General features: G+C 33.9%; 3 protein-coding genes across 5 annotated transcripts; 2 read left to right on the top strand and 1 right to left on the bottom strand.

Annotated features, from left to right (window-relative positions):
- The first annotated feature begins 1,137 nt into the window (after positions 1 to 1,137).
- Positions 1,138 to 8,964, top strand: LOC137823719 (jacalin-related lectin 3-like). Of its 2 annotated transcripts, XM_068628957.1 has the most exons (8): positions 1,138 to 3,085; positions 4,973 to 4,987; positions 6,103 to 6,315; positions 6,651 to 7,115; positions 7,223 to 7,450; positions 7,545 to 7,913; positions 8,033 to 8,254; positions 8,473 to 8,964. In XM_068628957.1, exons 1-8 carry the CDS (start codon positions 1,199 to 1,201, stop codon positions 8,767 to 8,769), a joined length of 3,696 nt encoding a protein of 1,231 aa, XP_068485058.1. In that variant the 5' UTR covers positions 1,138 to 1,198; the 3' UTR covers positions 8,770 to 8,964. The 2 variants fall into 2 exon arrangements, with proteins under 2 accessions (XP_068485058.1, XP_068485057.1); XM_068628956.1 differs by lacking the exons at positions 1,138 to 3,085; positions 4,973 to 4,987 and adding an exon at positions 5,770 to 5,966.
- A 676-nt stretch (positions 8,965 to 9,640) lies between these two features.
- On the top strand, positions 9,641 to 12,680 carry LOC137824360 (selT-like protein). The gene is made up of 4 exons (XM_068629989.1): positions 9,641 to 10,084; positions 10,166 to 10,242; positions 10,824 to 11,142; positions 12,315 to 12,680. The coding sequence occupies exons 1-4, from the start codon at positions 9,818 to 9,820 to the stop codon at positions 12,432 to 12,434; spliced, it is 783 nt and encodes a 260-aa protein (XP_068486090.1). The 5' UTR covers positions 9,641 to 9,817; the 3' UTR covers positions 12,435 to 12,680.
- A 1,051-nt stretch (positions 12,681 to 13,731) lies between these two features.
- LOC137825672 (internal alternative NAD(P)H-ubiquinone oxidoreductase A1, mitochondrial-like) lies at positions 13,732 to 17,826 on the bottom strand. 2 transcript variants are annotated; one of them, XM_068631403.1, is made up of 9 exons: positions 17,103 to 17,826; positions 16,521 to 16,734; positions 16,262 to 16,422; positions 15,954 to 16,019; positions 15,484 to 15,647; positions 14,681 to 14,795; positions 14,262 to 14,441; positions 14,023 to 14,187; positions 13,732 to 13,935 (listed from the first exon to the last, which is right to left on the bottom strand). In XM_068631403.1, exons 1-8 carry the CDS (start codon positions 17,481 to 17,483, stop codon positions 14,035 to 14,037), a joined length of 1,434 nt encoding a protein of 477 aa, XP_068487504.1. In that variant the 5' UTR covers positions 17,484 to 17,826; the 3' UTR covers positions 13,732 to 13,935; positions 14,023 to 14,034. The 2 variants fall into 2 exon arrangements, with proteins under 2 accessions (XP_068487504.1, XP_068487505.1); XM_068631404.1 differs by having other exon boundaries at positions 13,732 to 13,881; positions 17,103 to 17,820.
- Positions 17,827 to 20,868: the final 3,042 nt, after the last annotated feature.

Genomic DNA, 20,868 nt, shown 5'->3' with positions numbered 1-20,868 from the left:
GAAAGTTTACTAAATTTAGAGCATCTTTTTTGGATCGAAATTCAAAAGGAATCGGTATTTGTTCATATAAATAAGGAACCAACAAATTATTTAGAAGTATTCACAAGAAATTTGAATACTTTTTAAATAAATTCCAATATTTTGAAGTAATTAACGAAATGTATCATATGTAGTTATTAATTATATAAATATAAAAAATATATTATATATTTAGAAATATTTATCTATACCTCTATATATATATATAGATTTCTTATTATAACCGTTTTTTTTATACAATTTTTTTACGATTCTACCTATTTAATATATTTCATTGGAGTATTTTGTCATTTCATATGAATTACTTAAAAATAAAATAAAATAATTTTTTATTTTTTTAATTAATATTAATGTACAGTTTTTATACACGAAGTAACTCATTCACTCTTTCCTTAATTCTTTATTTTAAGGTAACAACAGGAAGAAAGATAGAACACACTCTCATCCATTTATACATCAAATCTCACATGTCAAATAAAATAACCTCCACTTTCAATACTCTCTCTTCACTCCATTAAAGCAACTATATTATTTGATAATTTTTTTTTTATCTATCATCAAGTCAATAATAACCTCAAAGTGAACATCATCACACTCAAAACTTTTGATTGAAGAAGAAAAAAAGCTTAAAGAAGAAGAGAGACTTAAAAAAAAAAGTTGTTCAATTAATTCATTATTTTTTTTTAAAATGTTAATTTTTGTTTTTCAATTTCGATTAATTCAAAATTAGAACACACTCTCACCAATTTCAACATAAAATCTCACATATAAAATAAAATAACCTTCACTTTTAATATTCTTTTCACTCCATTAAAGCAACTATAGTATTTGATAAAGTCATTATTCTTTTGTATCTACCATCCCATCAAGTTAATAATAACCTCAACGTAAACATCATCACACTCAAAACTATCAATCGAACAAGATAAAAAAAACTTAAAAAAAGAAGAGAGACTTAAACTTAAAAAAAAAAAATTGTTCAATTAATTCATTATTTTTCTTTAAAATATTAATTTTTGTTTTTCAATTTCTAGTTTATTATAAAGCAAAAACAAACATATATCTTATCTAATGTTATCTGGTAAATTCATCTCCACATATTTGTGTGAAACACAAAGGAGATAAGGGCATTTGGAAAGCTTGGAAAACAGAAAAGAGCATGGAGAAGAACCTTATTATTCTACACAGTAAACCATGGCCTTCTCTGTTAATACCTTCTCACAGTGCCACCCAATTGGAGTGGCAGGGCTCAACAAGGGTCCTTGCAAACTCCAACAGTGTCTCCATGACCAATTTGTCACACCCAAAATTGATAGATACCCAGTTGAATGAACTATGTGTCAATGGTCACCTGAGTGAGGCTGTGGGAATTCTTGACTCTTTGGCCCAACAAGGGTCCAAGGTGAGACCCATTACCTTCATTAACTTGCTTCAGGCTTGTATTGACAGAGACTGCATATGGGTGGGTAGGGAGTTGCATGCTAGAGTTGGGTTGGTGAGAAAGGTGAACCCTTTTGTGGAGACCAAGTTGGTCAGCATGTATGCTAAATGTGGGCTCTTGGAGGAAGCACGGAAAGTGTTTGATGAAATGCATGAGAGGAATTTGTTCACTTGGTCTGCTATGATTGGTGCTTGCTCCAGAGACCTTAAGTGGGATGAAGTTGTGGAGCTTTTTTATAATATGATGCAACATGGGGTTTTGCCTGATGATTTTTTGCTACCAAAGATTTTGAAAGCTTGCGGAAAGTGCAGGGCTTTTGAAGCTGGGAGGTTGATCCATTCGATGGTGATTCGTAGAGGAAGGTGCTCTTCTTTGCGTGTGATCAATTCAATTCTAGCTGTGTATGCTAAGTGTGGGGAGATGACTTATGCAGAGAAGCTTTTTAGGAGAATGGAGGAGAGGAACTATGTTTCTTGGAATGTGATAATAACTGGATATTGTCAGAAGGGTGAGATTGAAGAAGCTCGGAAGTATTTTGATGCAATGCAGGGGGAAGGAATTGACCCTGGATTGGTAACTTGGAACATTTTGATTGCCAGTTATAGTCAGTGTGGGCAGAGCGAGATTGCAATAGATTTAATGAGGATGATGGAGAGTTTTGGGATTACTCCAGATGTATATACTTGGACTTCTTTGATTTCTGGGTTTACTCAAAAGGGAAGGATAAACGATGCTTTTGATTTGTTGAGGGAGATGTTTATAGTGGGGGTTGAGCCCAACAGTATTACAATTGCTAGTGCAGTCTCGGCATGTGCGTCAGTAAAATCACTAAGTATGGGATCTGAAGTCCATTCTATTGCTGTTAAGACAAGTTTGGTTGATGATATGCTAATTGGTAATTCACTGATTGACATGTATGCCAAAGGTGGCAATCTGGAAGCTGCTCAACGCATTTTTGATGTGATGTTAAAGAGAGATGTATATTCTTGGAACTCAATTATTGGAGGGTATTGCCAAGCTGGTTTCTGTGGCAAAGCTCACGAGTTATTTATGAAAATGCAGGAGTCTGATTCGCCACCTAATGTTGTCACATGGAATGTGATGATTACAGGATTTATGCAGAATGGTGCAGAGGATGAGGCATTGGATCTTTTTCAAAGAATTGAGAAAGATGGGAATATTAAACCAAATGTAGCATCATGGAATTCTTTAATTTCTGGTTTCTTGCAGAGTAGACAAAAGGAAAAGGCATTACAGATATTTCGGCGGATGCAGTTTTCCAACATGGCTCCCAACTTAGTTACAGTGCTTACTATCCTTCCTGCCTGTGCAAACTTAGTGGCTGCTAAGAAAGTGAAAGAAATTCATTGTTGTGCAATACGTAGAAATTTAGTGTCTGAACTATATGTATCAAATACATTCATTGATAATTATGCCAAGTCAGGAAATATAATGTACTCCAGGAAAGTATTTGATGGATTATCCCCAAAAGATATCATCAGTTGGAACTCTCTGCTTTCAGGTTATGTTTTACACGGCTCTTCAGAGTCTGCACTCGATCTTTTTGATCAGATGAACAAGGATGATAGACTCCATCCAAATAGAGTTACTCTTGCAAGTATTATATCAGCTTATAGTCATGCTGGAATGGTGGATGAGGGAAAACATGCTTTCTCCAACATGAGTGAAGACTTTAAGATTATACTTGATCTGGAACATTATTCCGCCATGGTCTATTTGCTCGGTCGTTCGGGTAAGCTTGCCGAAGCACAGGAGTTTATTCTGAACATGCCCATTGAGCCTAATATTTCTGTATGGACTGCCTTTCTGACTGCCTGTAGAATTCACAGGAATTTCGGAATGGCAATCTTTGCAGGAGAACGTCTGCTTGAGTTGGATCCTGAAAATATAATAACTCAGCATTTACTTTCACAGGCATATTCTTTATGTGGGAAGTATTGGGAAGCTCCAAAAATGACAAAGCTGGAGAAAGAAAAGATTCCTGTTGGGCAAAGCTGGATTGAAATGAATAACATGGTCCATACTTTTGTTGTTGGTGATCAGTCAAAACCATATTTGGACAAGCTACATTCTTGGCTAAAACGGGTACATGTAAATGTTAAGGCACATATTTCTGACAATGGGCTTTGCATTGAGGAAGAGGAGAAGGAAGACATTAACAGTGTACATAGTGAAAAGCTTGCGATTGCGTTTGCTTTGATAGATTCTCATCACAGACCTCAAATTTTACGGATAGTAAAGAATTTGAGAGTGTGTAAGGACTGCCATGACACAGCTAAATACATATCGTTGGCATATGGGTGTGAAATATATTTAAGCGATTCAAATTGTTTACACCATTTTAAAGATGGTCATTGTTCTTGTAGGGATTATTGGTAGAGCAAATAGACGTGAAAGAGAATCAATGGATTCAGAAATATGTAAATCTGCCATGTTGTTTTAATTACTCTTGATGTAAATGAATCTTTTGATGTATCTACATGAACAAAATAAAGGGACAAGATCAATTGACACCACGTGTCAATTTATATGCTTAAACCAAAAAACAGATCCTTTCATATCCACCATTAGGCTAAGATTATTATTTGTACTTGTATTCTTTCAATTCAAATGCAAATTGCAACCCAATTTTAAGAAGCTTCCACGGATTAGGTAGCTGATACTACTGCAGTTTTAGAGTGTCGTGGAATGCGAATAAAGGGTCACAAGTGAAGATGATCTTCAGTTTCTTCATGAAAACATGTAAGATAAAAAAGAGACTGGGAATTTGAGGAGAAATGAAAACTGATGCAGTTGATATTTCTGTCATACTAGATTGCAAATGCAACTATATTGAAAGAAATTCTACAAATTAGAAAATTCAATTGAAACAACTATATTTTCTAAATTTTTTAAATAAATCATCTACACGCTAATATTTTTTCTAAAGGTTTATCATTGAGTATAACTGCCTTAAATTTCAAGACATTTGTCAAGACTCCAACAAGGATTGGAATGAACAACTAGGTTCCTTCAATAGCCCTATTCAATAAATGGTTTTAAAAAAAAATCAGGATAATTTAGATTAGAAGCAGTATATTACATCAATGACAACTATTCTAGACTAAACATGAATTTTTTAGTTACATTTGAGATAAGCATAACCAAGGTGATGAAAGATTAGCCTCTTAACACTCAAGAAAATGCTCATTACGAGAAATTTTGATTTCTTTTGAGTTTCCTCAGACACTTTACGTCGTATAGTCAAAGGAATCTTGTTGGTAAGATCATGTTTATGTGACACAGATAATTAACAGTAACTAACAGTACAGTGCAGAAAAAAAAGGATTTTTGAGCCAATCACTTAAAAACCGAAAAAAAGTTCATATAAAAAGAAAAGGAAAGGATTTATATAAATATAGTATTTTCTAAATGAAAATAGAAGCAAAACACCAAATAAATATGAAGCAATGCAAACCATCTATGCTTTAGAGCTTCTATTCTCATGTTTCAAGGCATGCAATCACATACTGTTCAGATTTATTGCAGAGTTTGGTTAAGGAGGAAAATGAGAAAATAACAAAAACTGCAATTTGACGTAAGAGAATCTGTTCACATTATGATACCGTTTGAGAACCCCATTTGGTTACAATACATGAATTTGTGATGATTCCCAGAACAAAGATTTGAAAGTTGTCCTGTTGAAAATTTCTAACAAGAAGATATAATAAATAAATTATAAAGCCAATAATTGTAGTCTTTTCATGTTCATCAATAACTTTAAGTAACAGATTATCATTCAAAGATGCTTTATAAATTAATGATTGGAGCGACAAAATTCAATCTGGGAAAAAGATTGGTAGAATAAAAAGTGTGGCATGAGCAAGCATCCACAAAAGAGTATTAGATTCTTCCTCAAATTGTTTATAAGAAGCACATTATGAGTAAGCATGGTGTAAAATTTTAATACAAAGACCATAAAAGGGTTAAACAATAAAATATAAGATGGTGTAGAATATGAAATGATCATTAGAAATCATATTCAAAGAAATCTGTACCACTCATGGCACCAAACCACTAATAAAAGTCTAAGTGCTTCTGACTAAATTCCAAAACTCGAATTTAGTATAAGACGATATGTTCCTTTCCCTTTTCTCAATAATTTTGTACAAAATATGGGAAATAAGATGATTGCTCCTTAGACCATAAAAGTGCATGGAACTTTGTGTAATAAAAACAAGGGACTGATATATGTGGGGAAGTTGATTCCCTGCCTTTAAATCCTTCCCCTCCATAGTGCAACTCAAACTAGCTCTATCTACATAGTTCCTCATCTATATTATTCTTCTACACAAAGTCCCCTGCTCACAAACTCAACCACTTCCCCCATAAATTCCTCCTTGCCTCCTCCTAACTGAAACCCACATTAACACTAGCAGTTTTCTTAGTCCAAAGTCTAACATTATTATCCCTCAAGTAGAAGATGGTAGTACATGCATACAACTACTTATGCTACATTACATATGACTAAATTCATAGATGTTTATGTTAAATAGGACTAAATGCATAGAAACCATGTTTTTACCCTCTTTTTAACACTTTGCATGATGTTGTGGGTGCAGAGTTTTGAGGATTCCATAAAGAAACCTCAGTCAGTTGGACCATGGGGAGGCAATGGAGGGTCTCCTTGGGATGATGGGGTATACTCAGGAGTAAGGCAATTGGTAATAGTTCATGGGGCAGGCATTGACTCCATCCAGATTGAATATGATAAGAAAGGAAGCTCTATTTGGTCAGAGAAGCATGGTGGTAGTGGAGGCCGCAAAACTGACAAGGTAAAGGTTCCATATTGGCACTATAGAATATGATACATTAGAAAGAGAGATTAAGGGGGTGAAAGCTTTTTTCTTAGTGAGAAATAAAAACTAGTTATTGGTCTATACTTGAATGACACTTCTATACATAGAAACCAGTTATAGGTCACCTAACTAGTTAAAAAATTGGTGTGTATTTTTCTCTATGTCTTGACCATTCAAATGTAATCTAATGATCTATACTTGCAGTTCTTATTTCTAGTTATAAAAAGAGTAATAGCATGTTAAGTTCCTAGTTAGAAGTTGGTATTAATTAAATTTGAGCATATAAAACTAACTACTAATGACTGTTGCAGGTGAAGTTTGATTATCCAAAAGAGATCCTAACTAAAATCCATGGATACTGTGGCAGCTTCAATCAATTGGGGCCAAACTTAGTCCGGTCACTGAGTTTTGAGAGTAACAAGAAAACTTATGGACCATTTGGTGTAGAACAAGGGACATACTTTTCAGTCCCATTGACTGGGGCAAAAATTGTTGGGTTCCATGGCAGGTGTGGTTGGTACATAGATGCCATTGGAGTCTATCTGAAGTCCCTGAAACAACCAAATCCATCGAAGCCTTTGGCTCATTCCCAGAGCCCCATTACTTACTTTTCTGAGAATTCTGGTTATTCTGTGATACAAGGAACTCTGAATGAACACTACGATATTGTTCTTGCTCTGAAACAAAAAGATTATGTCAATAAGCCTTTAGCAAACAATGTGGCCAAGAAGATTTCTTTTGTCCAAGAATCCAATAATACTGAACAGAAAGAAAAGGTAAGAGAGCCTGCATTGGCGACCTCTTTGTCATTTAAAGTGTTCCTTAACTTTCCTTACTAATTCTAAAATTGCTCCAATGAATTTTTTATTCTATCTTCTTTCAGATGGCTCATGTGGAAGGGTCAATCCCAAAGGTTGGAGGTGTGGTCACATATGGACCTTGGGGTGGCATTGGTGGACATGTATTTGATGATGGAAGCTACACAGGAATCAGGCAAATCAACTTGTCACGCAACGTTGGAATTGTATGGATTAGAGTTTTGTATGATTATCACGGGGTGCCCATATGGGGATCCAAGCAAGGTGGAGCAGGAGGATTTAAAACTGAAAAGGTGAACAAAGAACAAAAAGGCAAATTTAGCTTACTCTACTTAATAAACAGGGAAAATCAGATTAATTTATAATCTTTGCAACATCATTTTGCAGATAGTCTTTGATTTTCCTTATGAAGTCCTGACACATGTATCTGGCTACTGTGATCCCTTGATGTACATGGGGCCTGTTTTTATAAGATCACTAACTTTCCACACCAATAAGGGAAAGTATGGACCTTATGGGGATGAACAAGGAAACTATTTCACCACAAGAGTGAAAGAAGAAAAAATTGTTGGCATTCATGGGAGAAAAGGTTTGTTCCTAGATGCTTTTGGAGTACATGCTGTAGAAGGGAAAGTGATAGTGCCTGTGGCAACCCCTCCCAAGGAAATCAACCCCAGAGAAACAAGCATTGGAGATATAGGCAATTCTCAATGGCCTAGCAAACTAGTACTTGCTAACTCATCAGCAGCTGAAGAGGTATGACCCTTTTTTGACAACAATTTTTAGAACTCAGAAGATATTGAAGGCATATTTAAAAAAAATGGTCAATCTCCTTTTATGGATTATGCTATTCACTTTGCTCATACCTTTGCTAGGTTTTTTGTGGTGTGATTAAAGAACCAGCTCCATGTGGACCAGGGCCATGGGGTGGAGATGGAGGTAGACCCTGGGATGATGGAGTCTTTTCTGGGATTAAGCAGATCTATTTGACAAAAGCATCAGAAGGCATATGTTCTATCCAAATAGAGTACGACCGAAACAGGCAATCTGTGTGGTCTGCAAGACATGGTGGTAATGGAGGAGACACCATGCATAGGGTATGATTATGAGCATCCACTTTCTTAATTTAAGCACATTTCACTGTCTTTCTTACTTCCTTAAACCAATATTTTAAAATTCAACCCCTTATCAAATTGTAGGAATCGTGTGCAATTACAAAATAATTCGAGTGTCAAATGCTACAAAGTACAAATGCAAAATGGCCATCACATGAACATTCTTAAACATAATCAAGCTTTGATTATTGTGATTTCAGATACAACTGGAGCATCCACATGAGGTACTGACTTGCATATCTGGTTATTACGGGTCAATCACCAAGGATGATCAGCAGCATATAATCATAAAATCACTGACTTTGAACACCAGTCGTGGGAAGTATGGTCCATTTGGTGAAGAAGCTGGGAAATTCTTCACCTCAACCACTACAGAGGGCAAGGTGGTGGGTTTTCATGGGAGCAGCAGCTTGTACTTAGATGCCATTGGAGTCCACATGCAACACTGGCTAGGAAACCAGAAAACTCCAAGGTCCTTCCCCTTCAAGCTATTTTGATCATTGTTTCTCACCAAAACAACAACTTGGCATTAGGACTAGTGTTGAGCAGAGCTTGAAATCTTGATGTGATAAGAGTTTGAAAAATTGATGCAATAATATTACGTTAAGGAAAGTTGTGTAATCGAATGATTGATAACATCATTACTTGTTACTTGAAATAGCCATTTGGTGGAAAGAGAACATTTTGCTATAGTTAGATGTGTATGGGCTGCCCGACCCCCCTATATTCTCATCGTGTATTAATTTGTATGAAAGCATTATAGGAGACTTATTAAAAGTAATTAAAATTTTATTTTACATATATTTTATGTAATTGTATGAAATCATTTTATCAATCTACAAAATATTTTAATGAAATTTTTTTTATATTATTTTTTAATTAATAAATTTAAATGTAAAATTTTACTAAATTCACTCTTATTTTTAATATTAACTTAGATCATTAAAATAAAACATTTTTTACATTAAATCTAAATATTTTTAAAATAAAATAAAAGTCACACTACAATAATAATAATGTATAAGTGAAGTATAATTTTTATTATAAAAAAATACAATAATTATTTTTTTTATTTATTATTGACCTACAATGTGGGTAGATCTAATTGAATCAAGAGACTACATTCGTCCCACAATTGTTAGGACTATTGCATGGTCCGTCCCACATTGTCATAGTTAATTAGGATAGATATCACATTTTCATTCTAAACTAATATTTTTTTTTTAACATATAAGGAATTGATAAAATATATAAAAATTAACCAAACGTATGATAAAATATTTAAAAGAATTCATAAATGGGAAATAAAAAGTAAAGAAATTAAGTAAAAAGAAAAATATTGAAGTGTAATAACATTTTGATGTTTAAAAAAATGAAAACGGAAATTAAACAGTGAAGTAAAGTTTCGAGTGTGTGATTTGTATCTGCTGCCACAGTGGAACACCACACCACACCACACACTTTTGTTCTCAGTATCACTTCATCTTCATTTTTCCATTCCAATTCCAATTCCACCTTCCATCTTCAACTTCACTGCCACTGCCTATGGATCGTGCTCAGCTTCTCTTGTTCGGTCTACCTCTCTTTCTTTTCTGCTCTGACCTCTTTTCCCTCTTCACTTCACCACCACCACCGCCTCATCACCACCACCACCACCACCATCCACCCCACCACCATCACCACCCACCGCACCACCATCACCATCCGCCCCACCACCACCATCCGCCCCACCACCACCATCATCCACCCCATCTCCATCACCACCCGCCCCACCACCATTACCAGCCTGTAACAATAGAGTTCCCCCCCGAGGTAATTTTTTTCAGAAAAATCCCATCTTTATCATTATTTCAATGTCCCATTAACGTGTCTCTTCTCTTCTTGCTTTCTCAGAAAACCACCAGCAGTATTGCAAATGCGGGTCTCGGCAACACTGTCAACATCAATTTCTGCTCTTCTTGCTCTTACAAGTACTTGTTATTAGTATTATGGTGTTGCTGTTTTTTAACCTTGATGTTCTTTTATATAGAGAGAAGAGTTACAAAAAAGGAAAGGTTTTTGAGATTATGGGGGAATTGACCTAGAAAGATTATTTGTGACTTTAGGTTTTTGGTTTAGGGTTTATATTATCATGTATCAGTGGTTAGCCGCGGAATGAGGGAAATATTGTTCCAGATCATTGCTTTATCTTATTGTTTTGTGTTTCTTAACCCTTTCTTTTGGTACGGTTGAAAGAAAATGAAAAGAAGAGAAAAGTTTGAAGTTTAAATTGAGTAGAAAATAGAAGGAAAGATAATTTTGAATTTTTGTTTCTAAACGTTAATTTTTCTTTCCTATTTTTTTCTATTTTCTGTCTACCAAACAAAAAAAATGCATTGTTGTCTGTGTTTTATGACCCCTCTATTTTTCTTTCCTTTCATCAAAGCATCTTTGTTACCTTACGAAAATGTATTCTTAAACAAGTTGGTTCATTGCAATTTGCATGCACATGGTAGTGTTGTTTAGGATGGGGAATTTGTTGTAAATGGATGGTTGTGTTGGTTGTGTGTAGGGGAAATGCAGTGACAATGAAGAATATGTTGGAGATTGCTTTTCCTGGAACTGAGGTTATTCTTTCTAATTATCCACCATCGCTTCCAAAGCGTCTGCTAAGCAAATTGGTTCCAGTTGTTCAGATTGGTGTTATAGGAGTGGTTGTTGCTGGGGAACATATATTTCCAGTGTTGGGTTTTGCTGCACCTCCTCCTTGGTATTTCAACTTGCGTTCTAATAAATTTGGAACCGTTGCTAGTACATGGCTTCTTGGGAATGCCTTACAGTCATTCTTACAGAGCTCTGGAGCATTTGAAATTTACTTCAATGGTGAACTGGTTGGTGCCTTTCCTCCATCTTTTTTATTTTTCTTATATTTGTTAGTACACGTTTCGTTGCCAGTTGAGCTCGTGATCTTTCTCTTCGGTAAATGCAAGTTTTGTTGTGCTTTGTGACTGTGTTAGCACGTGTAATCAATTGGGTAGATGTCTCACATGAGTTGTTTGATCAACATTTTACCACTTCACTGGGTTTCTCTGGTTAACTCTGGGCTCACTTAGAGAAATTTTAGCTACTGTCATATAATATGTTAAGCAGCATAATTATCTTTGGCTGTGTTAGTTGTATTCTTATCAGTTATCACATCACATTTTCTGCTAAGGTTATATTTCATCGTTGAATTTATTGAATTTTATCGCATTTAACAGACTAAAACTAGTTTAAGATCTGCAGAAAGATATTGTGAAAAAGTGGGTGGAGTATGGGGAATTGGGACGTATCCTCCATTCAAGCTAAAATGTAGCACATCTTTGTTACCTTGAGCCAAATAAATCCAATGTGGTCCATTGACATTTTTATATGAATTTTTGTAGTTTGGAACCTCTGCTTTAAGATCACAGTTATATATCTACATGCCTTTTTGGGTGATTGGGGGAGAACGATTCCCCACCTTGCATTCAACATTCAACTCCTTTAGTATTTGGCATCTGCTTTAAGATCACAGTTATATATCTACATGCCTTTTTGGGTGATTGGGGGAGAACGATTCCCCCACCTTGCATTCAACATTCAACTCCTTTAGTATTTGGCATTTTGGCTTTGTAACATCATTTTGATTATTTGGTTTCTTAAATTCAGTGTTTTTTTGCATATAATTTGTGGGAATTAGTAAAAAGTTTATTTTTGCTGTTCCTAAGAAATGGACTAAGAGCTTGTTTGGATATAAAACTATAAGTGTTTTAAGAGGAGCTTGTCTACTGAAATAAACTTCATAAAATTTCAGTAGAGAACTAAGCACTTCTAGTATATATCCAAACAGGGTCGAACTTTAAGTTAATTGGAAATAAACTTATCATTTTTTCTGTTTAAAGAGTTCTTATCTGAACGATCTTTTGATTCACCTTGCCTCTTCTGACTCTAGAATTACTTAGATGGAAGGTACTGTAGTATATGGCATCTTCAATGCTTTTTGAAATTTTACTCATTCCTTAAAACTCTTCTGCCCTTGAAGGTTTTCTCTAAACTGAAGGAGGGAAGGTTTCCTGGAGAGATCGAGTTGAAGGATTTGATTAGCAAAAAGATGACAAATTCTATACGTGATAATGGTGTGCCAGAATTGATGTCGTCTTAGTTAGTGCCTTTGGTGGAGGCATATGGCATATTTTGAACTGTCATAAAATGTAACTGGACCTGACATTGCACTGTGAAGTGAGAGGTTGGTATACGTATATCTTAGGAATATCATGTTGTAAGGTTTCAGAGATGTTTATCCTGGTACATAAACTTTCTGTATTGAAAGGACTAAGTAACTGCTGAAGGAAAAACTCAGTTAATAGTTTGTGCACAGTTTAAATACTCCAACTTGTTTTCATTGTGATATCTTTTTATCATCAGCTCAAATAACTTCCATATACTGCGTTAAAAGTTTAAGATTTAATCAAGCTTTTGTTCCCAAAAAAATAGGCTGTTTTAGTTTTGGTTTCCAATTAAAATACCAAAAAGTTAATTAAGCAAAATTGAATGGTAGGATAAGGCAAATTTTGCTGCATTACTTTGTTGAAGTGGAAGACCCCTAAACTATATTTGTTATAGTAATGTATGGATAAGATGGAGTCTAGAAACTGTAACAATGTCAAACATGAATGAGTAAAGAACAAGACACTAAGCAGTTTAAAATATATATCAAAGAAATTACGCTTAAGTAACTATCGTTTGTATAAGCTATAATAGGCTTAATTACCTGTTGATTTTATTATTTATTTGTTTTTATTCAATTTAGTTTGTTTATTAATAAAATATTCAATCAAGCAATTAAGTCATGACCTTTTGAAGCTTCAATCATGTCTCTTAACTTTTGAAAATATATTTTTTGCACTAAAATTAATGTTATTAGCTTTATAAGTGTTTATTATAATATACTATTATGTGTATATTAAAGTTATTAATAATTAGTCGTTAACGATTTTATTGTTGATTAGATGAAAACATTTTATTAACGATTATATAGTTAATTAAATAAAAATAATAATCACATTGTTATGCTTTTGAAAATTAAGAAATTTAATTACATTTTTTATTAATAGATTAAATTGAGTAAAATAAATAAATAACATTGAGTAAAAATCAAGCTTATATGATAAATACGTAAATCATGTGATAGCATGCCATTTAGGTAGATTGTGGTGATTCTGGAAGAGCCTTTTTTTTAAGTAATTTGTTGGGTACAAATTACATTGAATTTCATTTATATCACTGCATTTACAAAGGGAGTATATATTATTATTATTATTATTATTATTATTATTGTCAAATGTGATCATGCACAATTTGGGAATCGTCTAAACATTAATTTTGGTTTATTACTGCCAATAATGTTCCTGGTGCTGCAAATTGAATCATAACTACTAGAAAGAAAATAAAAGACCATAGACAGGAAAAAATTAATCTATTGCATTCCCCTTCATGTTTAATCTGTTTTAAACAAATTGAACGTGTAAACAATATCATGAAATAGTAAAGTTCCATGATCTTCTGCGTAGAAATTCATCTCCTGAGATATTACTGGCTTTTGAAACATGCTGCTAAAAAATGATCCAATTAAATACACTTCATCTTACAGTTTTACTATTAGTCTGCAAAGCAACCAACAAAATCGAAGTATTGTAAGGCCTATTAACATTTCTAAGTCTTAACAAAAATTACACGAAGAGAGTATTTACCTTAAAAAGTTTTCATATTCTGCTTATATCTCGGCCAAACACAAAAGTAGTAGCCCAGTTGATGGCTACATAGAATCTGTTCCTCCAGCTGATAACACGAGTTAGGTATGCTGAGCGCCAAATAAACCAACTGACAAAACCTGCCATAGATAACCCTTTGTCCTCCTGTAGGACATTACGTGAATGAATCAAACCATGAGTTTATAAAGCACCTGTAAAAGCTTAGGAGTGATAATCACCTTGCTCTGTCTGAGGTCCACTAGAGCCTTGTAACTCCCTATAGATGCCATGCTTCCAAGGTGCTTGTAAACAAAATGTTCCCCAAAGTCTAAGTCCTTTGCACTGTTTGCACGGCCTCCATTTGCTTTACCTATTTTGTTTAGTAAGATTGCTAAATATTTACCTTGCCTTTCTGCCACCTGCGGTTCAATCCAAACGGCAACGCATTAGATTGGTAAGAATAAGCTTTCAGGCACATGTGAAAAATACAACATCAATTCACTCATGAACCAATAACAGAGTAAATACAGCAGTAAGACATTCAGAATGAAATCTGTCAGGAACAAAGACCTTAGTGCAAAATCAGAACTACAAATTGCAGGAATTTAAGAAATTAATTTGTGTGCAGAGAGAAACTAATGAATCCAATGTCACGTACTTGGGCTAAAGCCGGTAGTGGTTGTTTTCCAGTACTTTCTACAAATCCACTGCAGTCACCTATTGAGAAGATATCATCTACTGTAGGAACACGAAGCCATTCATCAGTGCCAATCCTGTGAATAAGAAACTTCAACAATTTGCTTTATGAAAATACACTAATCTATAGTTATAGTTATCATGAAATAAAAGAAACGTGAGAACAGAAGACATGGCACATCAAACGTGTGTCAAACACGAGGAAAACCTGATACATCTAACGATAGCTTATGGTGGACAAATGAATAAAACAGTAAAATATAACTACGTATACGTATCGATTTATACCTCAGCTTTAACATTCTTTACACCGTATAACTACTACCTGCCGAATCCAACCATTGATGTATATGTATTTTACATAACGATTTTCATGCCAAAGTTTGGAAGACTAAAAGATATGTGGGTAATAAAATTATTTATATTTTCTTATATTTGAAAACTACATATTACAAAAAAAAAATGATCTATATGAAACCTTGTGAGAATGAAATGCCTGAAATGAACTTTCAAATGCAACCTTGAAATTGAAAACTTCGTGAGATGTTATTCATTGACTTAAGATTTGTTTTGGTCTATGCCTAATTCAGTCTCCTTAAAAATAAATACATGCGTACAATGAGTGATATCTTTGGACAAAAGTAACCCTGCTATCATGATAAGACACATCATATCTATTCATATACCAGCTCCCAATTTGTAAATTTGAAACAGCTGTCAGTGGAAAGAAAATAAGGGCAACTATGCTGAGTAAGAAAGAACAACCTTCCACCAGGAGATTTAGGGAAATCCAAAGACTGAATAAAAGCTGATGGACCAACTCCAGTCGACCATACGAGCAACCCATATGGTACCTCAGTTCCGTCATTTAGGATAATCTTCCTCTCCTCGACATCTTTCACAATGCCACGGACTAGTCGGACTCCTGACTGATAGAAACTTCAATATGAGGAGATATAAAACTAATACTGATTTTAAAAACTAGCCTATCAATCAGTTTCCATCATACTTATATGATTCCAAATACCTCTGTTAGAAGCATTATGTCGTGATTATATTTCATATTTTGATAATTAATTAATACCATAGTAATTACTAATAGACTACACATTTCTTTAAATGGAAAGCTGGGTTTAGTTGTTCTTCGTTTCTTTTTATATGACATTCAGAAGTTCGAAATCAGCAGGAAAAGATTGAACAAACAGAACAGAAGCTCCTTTTGACATATAGCTCACCTTTGTCAATTGATTGGTGGCATATTGCCTGAGTCGGACATCAAAGGAAGACAGGATCTCATTGGCCTAAAATGGCATGAATAAATTGGTTAAAAATTAAATTACCTTAAAAGAAAATTTTGGCATGAAGAAAAGTGACAATGGTGTTTCTAACCATTATGTTGGCAATTATTGTAATTTGTAAGACAGTGATATACAATGGAAAGAGCAACAGGTTAGTTGTGATAAGCAAGAGTTCTGTTGCGATAGGTCATACCAAAAATCTAGTCTATTTGGTTGAATCACATATCTAACTCTACTAAGCACACCTCAATTAAAGTAACGTGGATGTAATCCTTCACATGAGAATATCTCTCACGGACATCTCTTACGATAAAATCACTAAGTTCACCGCTGAATTCAACTCCAGTGGGACCGCCTCCCACAACCACACAGTGTAACAGCCTCCTTTTTTCCTCTTCTCCAATCCCTGCATCCAAATCAAATACAGATTGCATAAGTGATGTATAATAACCCTTATTTTCATGTGACTTTATATTAAGCTAAAATATAAAAATTGTTGTAAACCTGGAACATCAGACATCATTAAGTTCAGAAGCAACTTCCGACGAATTTCCTGTGCATGGTAAACTTCACGAAGAAAAATTGCATGCTCATAGACTCCATGAATTCCAAAAGTGGTAGGTTGTGCTCCTAATGCAATTACCAGCTTATCATATGAGATTGCAAACTTCCAGGGATCTAGTGTCTTCGTTCCTTCAGTTACAGACTCACATTGCACCTTCAAAACCATTTTGCCAGATTCTCCCCAATTAAACCACATCGTGAGTACCAATATTTCAAGTAATACTAGTAATTCTCCCAAATTAAGACACATTCTCAGTACCAATATTTCAACTAATACTAGTATGATGCCATTTTGTTCACCTTAAGGCAGTGCTAAACCCCTGAATACATAGTCACATATAAAGAATCTCAACATGCTAAAAGTTATAGAAACGTATGCAAATCAAGAAAAGTGATATGATGCAAGTTGTCCACACTCCACAGATATCCATGATCAAGTAACAAACCAAATCACGCTTAATTTAATGACATTTAACTGGAACAGAGACCGTGGAATTGAACGGAGAGAAGTAGATAACATACGACATGGTTGACAGCATCAATGGAAGTACAATTGGCGAGGAAGAAGAAAGAGCCAGGTTCCCGGGAAATGGCGGGTTGGATCCTGGCGATGGGTTCGGCAACAGTTCTGAACTCGAGCGTTCCGACGCACGTGGAAGCCAAGAGAGGCGTGAACACCATGTGGTTGCGCGGTGACACGCAAACGATGTCGTAGATTTTAGGATCCAGGCCCTTCATGAGGCGGCAGCCAGCCCAGCCAGAGCCCAGCACGACCACACGGGGCTTCTCGTGGGCCTTGGTGGGCCCGAGACCGGCATGGTGAACCGGGCTTGTGGAGGTGCTGAACCGGGAGAGAGAAGTGAAACGGCGCGTTTTGGAGGAGAGGTGTCGGAACCAAGACATGGCGAAGGTGTGAAACTAACTAACAGAGAGATTGTTGTGTTGTGAAAGAACGAAAGAGAGAAAAAGTTCCAATTATTGGGGTTTGTTTGGATGGATCAATTTGACTTGACTGATGTAAGAGGCTGCTTTCGCGGGATCGGAGCGTTGACGCTGTTGTCACGTGTTATGACGATGATGCAGACATGTATCAGCAATGCCGCAATGGTGGCTGCTTCTGCAAACGTGCTTCTGCAAACGTGCTTCTTCACCGCTTTTTTGCCTCCAATCATTTATGTCAAGTGCTTTTTCTTAACTCTTCTTTATCTATTTTGTTTCCTTTCATGTATTAGATTAAACTAATTTCAATTTATCACATTTGCGAAGGACTTATCTTCACCGTTTAGACCAAACCTCCTTTCCTCCTTCATTGTTGTAATATAGTTACTAATTAAAGCATATATTTTATTTAGTTTTTTTATGATTTTTTATTTTTTATTTTTATTTTTTTATCAGCATAGTTTTTTTATGATAATTGATACAATCTAACTCTAACTTTAATATTGAAAACAAAAACAATTATTTTACAATATAATTTCCAAAACAAGTTTTTGAAAACATATATAATATCTTTTAAAACGAGATTTTTTCTATTTTCGCGCGGTGCAATTAGAGTTGGAGTACAATTAGTAATAATCGCAGTGTAGGAAGAAAAAGCCTTGTACCATTTTTCTGTTGCCCTGCTTTGTGCTCATCACTCACCTTATCCATATTGGGCTTTAAGGGGTTTGTCCCTTTCTCATTTTCGGCAAATTCTTCCTCCACCCAACATTTTTGAACCTGCACCCAACACATTTTTAAAATTTCGAAAATATTCTTTATTCTAGATATGAAAATCCAAAATTGAAAATAATAGATCCAGAAGAGCTTTTTGTGCTCCGGACATAAAAATCCGGAAACAAAAATCAAAAGCCAATTTCGGATAAAAAAATTCATAATAAAAAAATAATACATTAAGAACATTTTCGTCTTTTTCATTAGAATTGGGTGTAGGAAGCAATTGCCCTCATTTTCATGGTTTAAAATATTAGAGACTGCTTCTTCCTTCTTACTGCACCTTCATATCTTTTTGTATCACTCCATACTAAATCTAAAAACACCCTTTTATTCTTCTTGTGTCACCTCATACATAATTCAGAATTTTTTTTGGATCCGAAAGTGTTCTTTTATATTTATAAAATCTGGAAGTATTTTCTAAATTTAAGAAAAACCTATAAATTACATAATATGGATATATTATGGATTACATAATCTGAATATATTTCAAATTACATAATTCGGAAGATAATCTCATATCTAGAAAAGACTTTCGGATTATATAATTCATGAGCTAATCGCATATTTGAGAAAAGACTTTCAAATTATATAATCCGAAAGTTAATCTTATGTCGAGAAAAACTTTCATGTCCAAAAGAGCTTCCATATTATGGAATCCGAAAATTAATTACAACAAATTTTCAAATTACATAATTCATAAACTAATTATGAATCTAGAAAAAAACTTTTAAATTATGTAATATAGAATATTAAAGAAAGATATTTCTAGAATAAAAAACTTACAGGAAAGACAATAACGTATAGAGATGCCGAAATATTCACTTGGTTTCATTGATCTTTATTTTTTGAGAAATTACACTTATTGGTAATAATAAATTATATTTACTTTTTTTTTAATTTCAAAATAACCATATGTTATTTTTTATAAATTTTATATGTTTTATAATTTTTAAGTAAACATTTAAATCTCTCATATTTTTAATAAATGTCATTTTCTTTTTTAGTGTTTTTAATAAAGTGAAATAAACTTCTTTTATTTTATTTGTAAAAAAAAAATTGTAAATCATTTTTTTAATTTTTATATTTTAAAACATTATTTTCAATTTTCATTATCTTTCACTTAAATTTTGGTTAAGAAATATTTTTAAATAAAATAAAAGAAGTTATACCAAAACTAAATATTTATTTAAAATTAAAGGAATAGGAGTCTTATTTAATATAATCCCACAAAAGTAAGTTCCATTTTTTATTTTTCTTTTTTTAGTTATAAAATCAAAGAAACTAAAGATGTAGCATCATAACAATGCACAAAAATAAGCATTATTCGCGACGTTAAAACATCTTAACAATCTTGAAGACATAAACCGAATAAATATGTTCTGAAATTTTTAAATCCAAAAATACAATATACAATCTGAAATATATTTATTCTGTAATGTATTTCCTTACTATTGATTATTAATTTCATTATATTGTATACTTTTCCGTCTGCATTTATAACGAAAATGGATCTCTTTGAAGTTTAGGTTTAACCCATGAAAGTTTGATTGATTAATTTTAAATTTAAATGTGTTGAATTTAAAATTAAATTGAAAGTTTGAATTTAACTTAATTAAAATGTGTAAAATTAATTATAGTTTATTAATTTCTTTAAAATTAATTATTTATTTCATCAAACCTTTTTATAGTATTGTTGGGAAAATCATAACAATTTATTGCTCTTTGGTGTAGATACAAAATTAGTATTTGTGGAAGCAATAAGCAAATAATAAATAAATAAAGCAAAATAAAATAATGACACCGATATGTTTAACGTGCAAAAACTTCCTTAACTTGAGAAGTAAGATCTACAGGACCTAGCCCAAAAAATGCTTCCACTATGAAAATAAGATTACAATATTTTGTTTCTCTCACTCTGAGGATAACACTCAATCTCACCCAACAATGATTCTCACTAAGATTTCTAATCTCACACTATGGTATATATTTATTCTCTTTTTGTTTCTACCTTGCGTGTTGTTCTCGTTTAAGTATTGGGGCCCAGAGAACGATTGCTAGATGCACCATGTTGGTTGGTCACTTCAGCCTTCATCCTCTTCTTTTACTGCTCTTCCTCGAATGGTACTTGCAGAAGACACCCTGACGATCAAGTCAGTAAGGGACTCGACTCTCGATTGTCAGAGCACTGTAGATAATGACGTACCTGATTATTAGAATATGCGTTATTTATATTACCTTAATGGGTCTTTGTTGGTGGACCAGATTAGGAGATTGATTGATGTTTAGGGTAGCGCTAAATGACCTTTAATTATGGGTTAACCTTGCTGACTTGGTCAACCCATGACTTGTCATTGTGGGTCGGTCGGTCGGGCGCAAACTCATAGACCTCGTCATCGCAAGTAAGCAATCAGATGACCTGTGAAACTGACCGACCATACCAGTACATGTGCTTTTCTCTCATGTTCCTTTTATATAGAGAATGAGAGAAATGTTTCTTCATAAAGAGATAGTAGATAACTAATGCTTGTCATATTTTCAAGATACCTTGAACATATTCATAATCTTAAAAAGA

This window comes from Phaseolus vulgaris, chromosome 8 (genome assembly GCF_000499845.2).
Source record: "Phaseolus vulgaris cultivar G19833 chromosome 8, P. vulgaris v2.0, whole genome shotgun sequence".
NCBI lineage: Eukaryota > Viridiplantae > Streptophyta > Magnoliopsida > Fabales > Fabaceae > Phaseolus > Phaseolus vulgaris.
This window is presented reverse-complemented; position numbering and strand designations above follow the sequence as displayed.

Bases quoted from the DNA above. Each gene is read 5' to 3' on its own strand.
- LOC137825672 (XM_068631403.1), bottom strand. From the start codon at position 17,483: ATGTCTTGGTTCCGACACCTCTCCTCCAAAACGCGCCGTTTCACTTCT. The intron at 16,423-16,520 runs GTTTACAACAAT...ATTTGGATGCAG, and splicing joins AATGATGTCTGATGTTCCAG to GGATTGGAGAAGAGGAAAAA. The intron at 14,442-14,680 runs GTACGTGACATT...ATTGAACCGCAG, and splicing joins CACTACCGGCTTTAGCCCAA to GTGGCAGAAAGGCAAGGTAA.
- LOC137824360 (XM_068629989.1), top strand. From the start codon at position 9,818: ATGGATCGTGCTCAGCTTCTCTTGTTCGGTCTACCTCTCTTTCTTTTC. The intron at 10,243-10,823 runs GTACTTGTTATT...GGTTGTGTGTAG, and splicing joins TGCTCTTCTTGCTCTTACAA to GGGAAATGCAGTGACAATGA. The intron at 11,143-12,314 runs GTTGGTGCCTTT...CTGCCCTTGAAG, and splicing joins TTTACTTCAATGGTGAACTG to GTTTTCTCTAAACTGAAGGA.
- LOC137823719 (XM_068628957.1), top strand. From the start codon at position 1,199: ATGGAGAAGAACCTTATTATTCTACACAGTAAACCATGGCCTTCTCTG. The intron at 6,316-6,650 runs GTAAAGGTTCCA...TGACTGTTGCAG, and splicing joins GAGGCCGCAAAACTGACAAG to GTGAAGTTTGATTATCCAAA. The intron at 8,255-8,472 runs GTATGATTATGA...TTGTGATTTCAG, and splicing joins GAGGAGACACCATGCATAGG to ATACAACTGGAGCATCCACA.